The sequence below is a fragment of the Rousettus aegyptiacus genome, unplaced genomic scaffold (assembly GCF_014176215.1).
Source record: "Rousettus aegyptiacus isolate mRouAeg1 unplaced genomic scaffold, mRouAeg1.p scaffold_m13_p_6, whole genome shotgun sequence".
Taxonomy (NCBI): domain Eukaryota; kingdom Metazoa; phylum Chordata; class Mammalia; order Chiroptera; family Pteropodidae; genus Rousettus; species Rousettus aegyptiacus.
Genome location: NW_023416309.1, coordinates 53,120,360 through 53,133,318, shown reverse-complemented (window position 1 = coordinate 53,133,318; position 12,959 = coordinate 53,120,360). Strand labels below are relative to the sequence as shown.

General features: G+C 36.2%; 1 protein-coding gene across 4 annotated transcripts in view; it reads right to left on the bottom strand.

The window, feature by feature from the left end:
* INPP5F (inositol polyphosphate-5-phosphatase F) overlaps positions 1–12,959 on the bottom strand; it is a 74,349-nt gene that overhangs the window by 11,903 nt on the left and 49,487 nt on the right. For 2 of the 4 annotated variants that reach the window (XM_036223795.1, XM_036223797.1), the window contains exons 9-15: positions 12,766–12,833; positions 8,266–8,390; positions 7,422–7,499; positions 5,964–6,084; positions 4,582–4,710; positions 2,091–2,208; positions 419–617 (exon numbers count right to left, since the gene is read on the bottom strand). In XM_036223795.1, the coding sequence (XP_036079688.1) occupies positions 419–617; positions 2,091–2,208; positions 4,582–4,710; positions 5,964–6,084; positions 7,422–7,499; positions 8,266–8,390; positions 12,766–12,833 (838 nt within the window). The remainder of the gene's footprint in view (positions 1–418; positions 618–2,090; positions 2,209–4,581; positions 4,711–5,963; positions 6,085–7,421; positions 7,500–8,265; positions 8,391–12,765; positions 12,834–12,959) is intronic. The other 2 variants (XR_004951641.1, XM_036223796.1) reach the window with 2 other exon arrangements.

Sequence of the window (12,959 nt, the reverse complement as noted above, 5' to 3'; positions counted from 1 at the left end):
TGTTTAAAAAACGTTAAGCATTAGTTGGCCTGTTTATTTTATGAAAGGTCAGGACCACTTTACAACCAAAGCAACTAACTAGCATCACTGTACCCCCTGGTGCCCTGTTATATACATTAATAAACCTAGATTCTGAGGGAGGAAAACTCATGCAGCCAGCTGCAAGCCATAGTTTTACAATTTGTTTTTTATTTAAAATATTGCATTAAAATATTTCTCTTCATTACTGAGTTTTTTAGTGCCCCCTTAATTAAACGCCCAAGGCAAGTCAGCTTCATTGGTACCAGCCGTGGATGTAAAAACTGCCACACACCATGCATCTGTGCCATAGCTTTATGGACAACTGCTAGCATTAATTAGGAAAACTTAACATCACAAATTTAAGCACGTTAGTTACCACAATACCACTCCGACTCACCTGGGGTCACAGTCAATAAGGGCCCAGCCCCCATGGAACTTTTCATCATCAGGCAGCAGTAACTTCATGTAACTTTGTAAGAGCTGGCTAATTAGTTCCTGGTGACTTCTTTGGTTTTCCTTATGCAAAGCTTCATGTTCTTTCTCCTTGTTAAATATGGAATAAAGATCTTCTGTCACTGGAATGCCTTGCATCAAATCTAGAGTAGAAAGTATTAATATCTATCGTCATCTTGGTTTACTAATTAATGTGTTTTTTAAAAACAGAACATAGATGTAAAACCATAAAACTCTTATAGGAAAATATAGTCATAAGTCTTTGGGACCTTGGATTAGACATGTTTTGTTTGTTTGTTTGTTTGTTTTTTAAGATAGGACACTAAAATCACAAGCAACAAAAGAAAAAAAGACAAACTGGACATCATCAAAATTAAAAACTTTTATATTATATTTCTAAGGGCAATATCACGAAAGTGAAGACAATCCACAAAATGGAAGAGAATATTTACAAATTGTCTGATTATAAAAATTCCTACGACTCAATAAAAAGACAAATAAGCCCATTTAAAAATAGGTAAAGGATCCAAATAGACAAGCTAACGTCTTCCTAGTGTGGCATGTTCCTCAAGCTTTAGTGAATCATTATAACAACATTCCCTATAGTTGTTTGGGACAATGAGACTGGAGGAGGCTTTTGAGAGAGACCGGCCCCACAAGGGGAAGCAATAAGCCCAGACTGCTACCAGCCTCTCTCTCTCTTAACCTTGAAGATGAACCTGATGCTATGGATGGTCGAACTGAGGGAAGGACAAAGCCTGAGTCCTCCGGGACATATCTGAGTCATTATACCCACTGAAGTTATCTTATTTTTCCTTAAATAAACTGCTAAAACCCAATTTTCCAGTCAACAAACAACCTATCTGTAGCAAATGAACCAAATCTTTTTATACCAGACTTCTCAAAATCCTAACTGGCCTGTGTCTATTCAATGTATAATAAATAATCAGGTTAAAAAAATAGGATTTAAAAAATATTCTTAGTGATCATAGGACAAGCTATTACACTTGGTTCTAATCCAGAACACTCTACATTTATTTTAATCCTATAAGGTAACATTTTAGTGAAAATTAAATTTAAAACATGCCAAGGCATGCATCCCACTGGGTAATCTGCCTTCCATTTCCTCTTCTAAAAAATGATTAAGAATTGGTTAGGATAATCTCTAAATCTGATATGCTAATATCCTCTTAAATCATGCTTATGGAAAGGATGGTGTACCTGTCCACAGCAAGAACACACGATAAATGTCATGGAGAGAAAGAAAATCATCTTGTCACATCTCACAGCCTTCAGTAAAGGAAAAACAAATAGAACGTGGGCTTTTCAGTTGATTTGGTTTTAGGGTACCTTACTCCATACTCCAGGAGCCTCAACCCTGCCTTGTTACACGAATGGCAAACTGACAAATACATATGGAAATGAGTGGTTTCTTTTGTTGCTCCAGCCTTAAAAAAATTGTCAAATTCTAATCTTCTAAAAATTTGAATTTGATTGATTGGGTAAGATGCTCAAAACTGAAACACAAGTACAACTATGTTAATAAAGTCAGTTTCTATAAACATTAGTCATAGAAGGAATAACAAATCTTAAAGAAAGGCATTTATGATCCTTACCTATAACAGCTTGCCTATAAGCATCCTTAAATCGATTCAGGTAATATCTATTTGCCGAGTTAACACCATCTTTCATAACTCCTGCTAACTTCCTTTCTCCTGTCCTTGTAAAGTCACCCTGTCGAAAAAAAAAAAAAAGGGAGCTATTTTGACAATTTATTCAAACACAAGAATGTTCCCAAAGTCAATGTGGGCTTTCAATTCAAGATTGGACTTTTCTTTATGCTTTTATAATTCTTAAAGTACTTAAAATATCTACTAGTATTTGACTCTGGCCCGAGCATGTCAAATAATTAAACAAGATATTCGTAACAGCAAGTCTTCACAGTTAGATGGTGCTTTAAAGTAAAGCCATTCTTGGCAATTTACAGAATTTTGAGAATTTGCAGGTTAAAACTTATTATATAACCAACAACAAAGCAAACAAAGATTTTCAAGCCTCAAACTGGTATGATATTCAAAAACCACAGATTTCTCATATGAGAAAATATGGACAGCTCCCTAGAGTTTATTACAATGAGACTTGACCTCTGTACATGGATATGTGTACATAGAGAGCAAGGGTTTCCATACCTTACTGCACATTACAATCCCTGAAGAACAAGCCAATGAGGTTTTAAATTGTTTCTCTTGCTTTTCACAACAAAGGTGTCAGAGCAAGTCCCTAGAGAGGCAGTGACTTAAATGTAAGGCAAGGAAAAAAGTCTCTTTTTTCCCCATCTCAACCCCCACTACTTCTATCCAAGACAATCTCAGAAACAGGCCTAAAACTGACAATTTAGGAAGAACATACTGACAGTTAAGTCAATCACAGGAAATATTAAAGAAGAATCTATCACAGAAGAGAAAGACATAAATGCCGAGTCCAAAGAAGATTCTTATCAAAGGGAAAAAAATATTTTTCCAGATTTATTGAGATATAATTGACAAATAGCATCATGTAAGTTTAAGATATACCACGTGACCACCTGGTATGCACACGCGTGTAGTGAAATGATTATATTTAGTTACTACATCTATCACCTCACGTAATTCCCTTTTGTGTGCGTGGTGAGAATGTTTAGGATCTATTCTCAGCAAATTTCAAGTATACAATATAGTATTCTTAACTGTAGTCACCATGCTGTACATTACATCCTTAGAACTTATTCACCTCATAACTGAAAGTTGGTACCTTTCAACTAACATCTCCTCATTCCCCCCAACCCTTGGTAACCACCAATCACCTCCTTACTCCCTGGTCTGCTCAGTTTTCTATTTCTTCATGATTCATTCTTGGTAGGTTATATTTCTAGGAATTTATCTATTCCTTCTAAATGTCTAATTTGTTGGCATATAATTGTTCAGAAGTCTTTTATGATCCTATGCATTTCTGTGGTATTAGCTGTCTACTTCATTTATAAATTTGAGTCCTCTCTTTTTCTCTTGGTTAGTCTAGCTAAAAGTTTGTCAATTTTGTTTATCTCTTCAAAAAATCAACTCAGTTTTGCTGATCTTTTGTGTTACTATTCTCTGTTTCATATATTTCTGCTCTAATCTATTATTTCCTTCCTTCTGCTAACTTTGGGCTTACTATCTTCTTTCTTTGGTTCTTTGAAGTGCAATGTTAGGTTGAGTTTTTTTTCTCTACACAGGCATTTAAAGCTATAAATTTTCCTCTTAGGACTGCTTTTGCTGCTGCATTCCATAAGTTTTGGTATGTTGTGTTTCCATTTTCATTTGTTTCGAGATATTTATTTTCCTTTTGACTTCTTCTTTAACTCATTAATTGTTCAGGATGTTGTTTAATTTCACATATTTATGAATTTTCCAATTTTCCTCCTGTTATTGATTTCTAATTTCATAACACTGTGGGTCAAAAAAATACCTGATATAATTTCTACCTTCCTGAACTTGTTGAGATTTCTTTTGTGGCCTAACATATGATCCATACTGGAGAGTGTTCTGTGTGCGCTTCTGAAGAATGTGTATTCTGCTGCTGTAAAGAGAAAGGTTAAGTGACTTGCCTTAAGTCACAGAACTAGTAAGAGACAGCACTGGGATTCAAATTTGGAGGAAGCAAATTATCACATGAGGGACCACATCCCATCATCAGACATGTTTATTTTGTCCAGTTTAAAAACCAACTATTTCACATAAAATTCCAGATTTCCAAACTCCCTTGAAAACCGGGAAGACCAAGCAACGCTGGGCCTTCATCCCCGTAAGGAAGCAGAACGGTGCCTTCTTGGGGCAACGAGTGCTCTTCTTAGGTCCACACAGGCCCACTCCCTTCTTTAACCGGGTGTGTGGCCTGCTGGAGTCACATGACCGGGCCCCAGCAGAAGAATGAATGTGTGACTCATGCCTTAGCCAAACACTCCCAAAAGACGTCGACTACACAAATCTATCACCTGTTGCCCACATACCCTTCTCTCAAAGACAAAGATGGTTTCAAAGCACGTTCGGGGTCCCACAGAACGACCTACCAATGGCTGCTGCAGGTACTCACCTTCAGAGCAGCTGTCCCAGCATACTGTCTGCTAATGGAGTCCCCGTTGTTGGCCCACATTATCTGATAGATCCGATTGCACTTCACTGGTAGCGGCTGCTCCGGGGGCATCACGCCTAATTTTTTCAGCTAAAATTAACGCAGTGGTGGATTAATGACATATAAGCCAGAAAGCCATGGCATAAAATGTATGCTGCAGAAAAAAAGAATTATGCTAACATGGAATTCAGAAGCCTTAAAGAAATGCTATTTTCAAACTTTTTCAAAATAAAGTACCCTCTGAGAGGTAATTTTATGGATTGCTACAGGTGAAAGAGCAGAATGGAAAATTTACCCTGTTTTGGTGTAATTTTTAATGTATAGGCTCATTATTTTGTCTTTGTTTTAAATTATATTATATACTTTGTCTTTGTTTGAAATTTGACTATGAAGTGAAACTATCAAAGAAGCACACTGCAACAATAACATTAATAGTAGCAGAGCAATAACTGCCCAATAAACATCAACTTTGTGCTAGGTCTAGGGTTCTAAGAGCTTTTTAAAATAATCATCTCATTTACTCCTAACAACCCTGTGCCATCGATACTCTTCTTACTTCTGTCTAAAGGTGGGAGAGGAGTTTGGAGAGGCTGCACTCTGCACGTGGCCATCACGTACCATGTGGTGGGGCCAGGACTTAGACACAAAGGCCTGGCTGCTCCAGGCAATGCTAGAAAGAACAGACTCACGTCCTCAAAGGACAGTTACTAGGTTCCATCCCAAACACCTAGAAACTGGGCTAGGAACTCCCACCTTGGGAATTCGTTTCTCAGGTGCTGGAGAGCTGCAAGGTCTAAAAGGGGTCACTGAGGAACAGACACAATGACTGCAGGAAACGGTTGCCACCAACTGGAACGTAAAGGCAAGAGGCTGGTTCTGCGGTGCCAAAGCAAACGACAGCCCCAGAGACAGCGCTGCTGACAGGCACATAACACAGGCGAAGAAGCCTGTCCCTTCTTCCTCCTCCAGCCTCACCGTCTCCTTTAGTGCCCGCTATTGGCAGAGCCTGGCATGGAGCCAGCTGGCCGAGCAGAAATGCAACGTGCAGCCTCCCAACTCCAAATACCGAAGGGAAGGTTTAGAAAAGAGAGAAAAAACGGTAAATAACCATATAATGCCACCCAATAAATTTGAAAATGTTGGGCCTCACATTTTTGACATGAGTACTCAAGAAAATGCCACTTGATTCGATTTATTTCAAGTGAAGGTTGTGCTTTCCAGCTTTCATGAGACAAGGATGTTTGTATGCTATAAAAGTTCTATAAAATAAAGATTTCAGTTATTTGTTTACACAAGAAAACAATTAAACATGAATATCTGCAATGCAACAGACACCAAGTTACCTGCTGTTCCATGACCACTCGAGCGATGGCAGCTTGGACCACGTTGGTGCGATCCAGGCAGTCCATGCAATTAACTCGGAAAATCCCTTCTTGTTTACATATCACCCCAGCTTGATCGACCCTTTAAAAACAGTACGGGATAGTTTTGCAATATGAAATACTTCGAAACATTTTTCAAAACCTACAATTCTTTATAACAATAAGAATGGTGATGTTGGTTATTAATTTGCTTGGAATATTATTCTGTGGCAGGCATGCCTGAGTCCTTTGTAGACACTGTTGTTAATGTACACAATAACTTTACAAAGAAAATAATATTGTCCCCAGATCGAAAAGAAAAACACAACCGAGGTGCCAAAAAGTGACACAGAACTACTAAACCGAGCTGACGCATCCCTAAATTAAGCTTTTCTGCACATGTAAAACCAGAGGTACTTTAAAACACCATCCTGACCCTTTCTGATTCCAAGTAGAAATGCATCTAGATGAGCCTGGACGGACCAATTCACTTTACCACCCAGTGGCGAGCCAGGCAGCATGCCTTCTCATCTGACTTTTCTGGCCGCCCATGATCTGAAAGTCTAATTCAAAGTCCCCTCTGGTCCTTTTATTTATTTATCTTTTAATTGTCTATTTACTGAATAATTTAAAGTGTAAACCACAATGAAAAATCAGACTGCAGGTCTTTAGATTCCGTCAAATGCTTTCCATTCATTTTGCTCTGTGAAATGCTAAACATAATTAAGTTTTTAATGCTTCAGCCATGCTCAGAACACTGTGGTAGAAGGATGAATTCAACCCACTCATGCCAAGTTGGGGTGACAGGAAAGGAACTAATGAGCTATGATGCCTGGAAGAATCAGAGAATCTAGCTTAAGATGAAAGGTTCTATTCTCCCAAAGCAAAGCATTAACTTTTAAACGTCAGCCTACAATGTTCTCAAGAGACTGAAAAAAAAATTATTTAAAAAGTTCCACACAAATAAGCACTTTCCCATGATTTGTTTTGTATCTAAAATGGCACAAAGAAAGGCTTTAAAAATCTAGCAGTCAGAACTAAGTTTTCCTAAGAGAAATCATTTCTACTCTTCAGTCTCATCCTTTCCTGCCCTTTTACACCAATTTCTTCTTCCTACATCTCCCTCCTGCAGTCTGAGAATCATCGTCCTTCTCTGATCATCTTGAAATGCCTGAAAACTGAGACGAAGCACCCCTAAGCCTTCCTTCCCATGTTAAGGATGGTGAGAAAGAGCGGAAACGTAGGCCATGAAGCATTAGAAGAACTTAAATGATCATCATAGAGCATTTCATTTCATGTTGCCCGACCATCTGGCACCTTTTCCCTATTCAAAACTAACACTGCTATTATTTTAATGCTTAGTGGCACCACACAAATACACATAATTTCACAGACCAAGAGTTTCCCAAACTGACTTCTTATGAAATAAGAAATACCTACCAACACCACTTCATGTCAAGAATAATGTCATAAATGGCATCTGTTAGTGTTTGAACGTTCTCAAACTTCATTCCTCGGCTAAAATAAGTGCCAAAAAAAAAAAAAAGAAGAAGAAAGAAAAGAAAGAAAGAAAGAAAGAAAGAAAGAAAGAAAGAAAGAAAGAAAGAAAGAAAGAAAAGAAAAATTTTTAATAATAGTTTTGTTTTTTTTAACTTAAGATACAATATTTAAGGTAGCTTAGGAAAATGAAAGAACATTATTACTGTAAGTACATGAGGTTAACACTATTGTAATTTCTGTAGGCAACTGTATAAATGTCTGTAGCTAATCTGCATTGCGGAAGATAATATACTTAAGAACATACTGAAATATATCAAAGGTATCAAAAGCTTCTCTCCCCATCAAATTTTCAACACCTAGGTGAATGAACCCACATTAGAGCCAAGACTATGAGAAAGAACCTTGCTTCCAGAATATATACAAGTTAAAGTTACCATCAAAATGTTTTCCAGAGCAAATTCTAGTGATGCTTATCCATAAGGAAAGAAGTATTACTAACAGAGTATGAAAACAAGCCTGAAGGGTGAGCTTTAAGGAAGGGAACTCTATTCCTCTGCCAGGCTCAGACTCAAGCAGAAAGGAAAAGTTCCAAAAGTGTTTTGACTGAATGATAAAAGGAGAAAGGGAACTCTTAAGTCTCTAAGTCATTTTGGAACCTCTAGAAATATTTCAAGAACAATTAACTTAAATTTTTAGCCACAAGAAAACCCATATGAAGATTAAAACTAAGTAAACAAATGATACTGCATCTAACACAAACACTCATCTCAGGCAGTCACCTTACCAGTGCTCATGGAAGTCAAATGACACGTAAGTGAGGTGTGAGTTGTTAAAGAGCAACACCTGCTTCAGGTAAGCGTCGCCAATAATTTTCTCTCTTCCTGCCTGGTCTACCAAGTTAATAATAACCTGTTAGAATAAAGAAAAAAAAATCAGTTTAATCAGATGTTAGAATCATAATGTGATTTGTTTGGAATTACGTTTTCAAAATATTTTATAACCATGTTTAGAAATTAATCCACTCAAGCATTAATTTTTTCCCCATAAAATTAGAATTTTTATTTGTTACATGTAGGTTTATAAGAATTGCTTAAGTCATTGGCATTATTTTTCTCCACATTATACATTTGCAACAGCCAACTAGAATATATAATGAAAACAAGGTCCTTTATAATAGCAAATATTTAAAATATCTCAAATACTTTTAAAAGAAATATACGAAACCTACATACTTGACACTTTATAACTTTGCTGAAATATACATAAGAAAACCTGAATAAATGGAGACGTACCATGGTGTAGACAGCAAGATACAATACTATAAGGATGTCAGGTCTCCCCCGATTAATGTAAACATTCAACAATCCCAGTCAAAAATCAATCAGAATCTTTCTATGGACCTGAAAACTTAATTTTAAAGTTCATCTAGAAGAGTAAATATGTCAAAAAATTTTTGAAAGCTCTTAATAATAAAAGAGGACTTGTGCCATTGGGGAGCAAAATGTACTCTTAAATCTGTAACAATTAAAACTGTGGTGTTAGTGTAGAAATAGATGAGATGATTCAACAGAACAAGACAGGTGGCCTACAGATAGGCCTATGTACAATGAAAAACCAAGATTTGATAATACTCTGGGAGAAATATGGACTACTCTATAAATGGTACTGGGATAATAATCTATATAGGGAGGGGAAAAAAAACACATCAGCTCCCTAAATAAATTCTAGATGCACTGACTTAAATATTTTCTTTCTAGTTATAAAAACACTAGGACAGAATCTGGGATGATATTCCCATAATTGTAAGATAGGACATGACTTTCTAAGCATAACATAAAAAATGGAGGGCATAAAAAGATGGACAGATTTGGCAATGTAAAAATTTAAAACCTCTATGTACCAAATGTAATTGTAATACAATTACAATTACAAGCAATTGTAATGACAACAAAAAAAAGGACTACCTGGGGCACTATATCTGCAATATAAAAATGAATCACATAAATTTAGTAAGAAAAAAATGGGTAAAGGATACAGAGGATATTCACAAGAGAAAACATATAGACAGCCAACAAACATGAGACTACAATTTTGTTAATAATCAAAGAACTACAAATTTTAGAACAGCAAACTAGTTTTCACCTATACGAGGCAAAAACTGAATACTAAATATAGAAGCATCGGTGAATACACGGGAACCAGAGTGGTAGGTATCAACTTTGAATGCACACCTTCTGATCCAGCCATCTCACTTCTAGAAATTTATGCTATGAAGCATACAGAACATATAAAAAATGATGTCTGGAGAATTTTTATAATAGCAAAAACTACACCCTGAAGGTCTGACAAGGAAGAAATGGTTAAATAACGGCCGTGAGATAGTAAATGAAAACGGCTGTAGACCAATGTATACAATATAGCTCTCTTTTGATTTAAATTTTGAATGAGCATCTACGCATGTATCAAGATGGCGTTTTGCTGCAAAGGACAAATCACTGACTCAAATCTCAGAATGAAAAGTCTGGTGGCTGCATGGTTCCAGAATTGCTTAATTCAGTGGTGACTGATACCAGTGCTTTCCCATCTTGTTGCTCCACCATCCTCAGCATACTGGTCAACCCTCAGGCTGGTTCACTTATGGTCTTGACATAACTACAGCAGTCCCGCATCAAATCCAGACACAGCAACCACAAAGGACTGCTGGTTCCTGCATCTCTTTTTATTAGAGCAGGAAATCTTTCCCAGAAGCCTCCTGGCAGACTTCCCTTCCCATCAGGCCTCACTGGCCAAACTGCCAATGAACATACACAGGCCCACACCTAAACCAACAACTGGCAATGGCAACAGTGGGGCCACCATGACTAAGTCAGACCAACCGTGGGCTCACTTCCCTGGGGGCAATTACCCAGGGGAGGAAGGTGGATAAGCAGACATTGTTGGGGTGCTGTTAGAAAAGAGAGAGTCTGCTCAAAATATATGCCTATAAAATTGATGTGTACAAACAAGTCTTGAAAGTCAACAGGGAGCAAGGACAAGGGAAGTGAGGAAGTTATTTCTTCTACTTCTTTTATACACAGAATTGCTTCAATTTTTACAATGATTATGTTACGTTTAAATGTGACATAAATTTATTCTCTGTAATGCTATTTATAATTACATATATTGCTAATACATGAATGCATTCACAATGTAAAAATTAAAATGGTCAAATCCTTCCCACCACAACCAAATCCCACGGGCCCTCCTGGAGGTAACTCCTGCTAACAGTCTGACATGTACCCTTTCAGTCCGCATAAATGCACTCCTATATAAATGATTGCCAGATGTATGCGAGAACATACATATATATGGAAGAGAATTCCATATATATAAATGACACGATTCTGTTTTGTAGGTTTTAAGAGGTAATATACCATATGCTATTAGTTTTGTCTTCTCGTTCCGTTATGACTTTAAGATTCTTCCGTATTAGCACACACAGATCTGCCTTATCGTTTTTAGGCACCTGTGTTTGACATTTTAGATGTGCTATGCTTATGTGCCCGCTGATCTCCTGTTGAATGACCAGGCAGGTTGTTGCTATGCTGCAATGCTCTCGTACATGCCTCCCGACTGAACACATTTCTTTCAGGGAGATTTAAAAAGCTTTATGTTAGAGTCCAGTTGCTCCACAACCTTGACAAAACTTGATACTTCCCATCTTTTTTATTTTAGCCATTCTAGTGTGTATATGTGGTGGTTTTAGCTGCATTTTCCTGATGATTAATGAAGTGGAGCACTTTTTTGTATGTTTATCGGCCTTTTGGATTTTCTTTTTTATGTAGTCTGCTCAAGTCTTTTGTCCAATTTTCTTTTGGGTTGTACATATTTTTTATGGATTTATAGGAGTTTTTAATATACTCTAGATGTGAGTCCTTTGTCATATATATCTTCTTGCACTTTGAGAATTGCCTTTCCATTCCCTTAATGATGCAATGCCTTTTAGTAATTGTTATTTTAATAAAGTCACATGTTATCAATTTTTCATTATATTTGGTGATTTTAAAGGCCTATTTCATTTTAATAGTTTTAATAAATAAGATTTAAAACATCTGTAATAGCATTTTAATATTTATGATAAAGTTTTAATAAATAATGATAAAAATTTTAAAATAAAAAATCTAGTAAGTCAATTATGTCATTTTTTTCATTATGGTTAGTGCTTTTTAAGTCCTGTTTAAGATCCGAGGTCAAAGAGATGTTCTATATTTTCCTCTAAAAGGTTTTTGTTTACATATTTAGATCTATATCCATCTGGAACTGATTTTTGTACATGGTAGATAGGATATCAAAAAGCAAAATTAATGGGCTAACGGTATAAACATATTTTATTTTGACTGATACCACTCCAAATGGTCGTGCCAACTATGATCCCTCCAGCCATGTGTGAGAGTTCTCACTTCCCCACGTACCTGCCTTTATTTATTATCCAACTTTATAGTTTTTTTCCATCTTAGAGTTTGTTTTTTATTTCCCTGCTGAGATTTTCTCTGGGATTGCAGAGAATTTACATATTAATTTTGGAGGAACTGAAATCTATTCAAGATTGAGTCCTTCCTTCCAGGAACATGGTATTTTCTCTCCATTTATTCAGATTTTATTTGTGTTCTTCAGCAATTTCCACACACTCACTCCAGGTTTCTTTTTCGTATGTTTATTCAATTTTAGGTTATTTCTTCCTATTTTATTTTTGTTGCTGTCAGAAAAACGCATCCTATGACATTACACATTCAGACTGGCCATTGCTAATAGAGAAGAAAGTTACTGACTATATTAATCTCGTTATCTGAAATCTGGTCATTTATTGAACCTGTATCTCACCTAACAGGTTTCAATTAATTTTGATTTATATGATCATATTCCTACATGAGTGTATGAATACATAAGAAAAGTGGGCAGAGGAAAAAGATATTGAAAGATACATGTCAAATTGTTATTTCTAGGAGGTGGAACTATACGGTTGGTACTAAGAGATAACGTTCATTTCTTACTCTAGAAACTTCTTGGATTATAATAACTGACCATAGACTAATCTCTTACCTAAAAGCAGTCTAAAGTAGCTGACAATATTTCTTAAAAAATATAAACAATACTTGTAGCTTATATGTATTCATTAACTACATGACAAATGCCATTTTGCTTAATTATGAATAGTACATTCTTATTTTCATGAAATTTAAAGAAACAGATACACAGTCATTTCTATATATGAAGGAACATTTTACTACTACAGATCAAAGCCCACCTGTTTTTTGTAAATTTTCAGTTGTTCTTCGAAATGGGCACAGAAATAGGCAACAGTTTCCTTTTCACCTACAAAGAAGTGATACAAAATCTATTTTTCCTTCCCATGTTTAAGACAGAAATTAGTGTCCAGTCCATCTTTACTCTTACTTTTATATAATTTATTGACAGCCAAATGTAACTAAGATTTTCTAT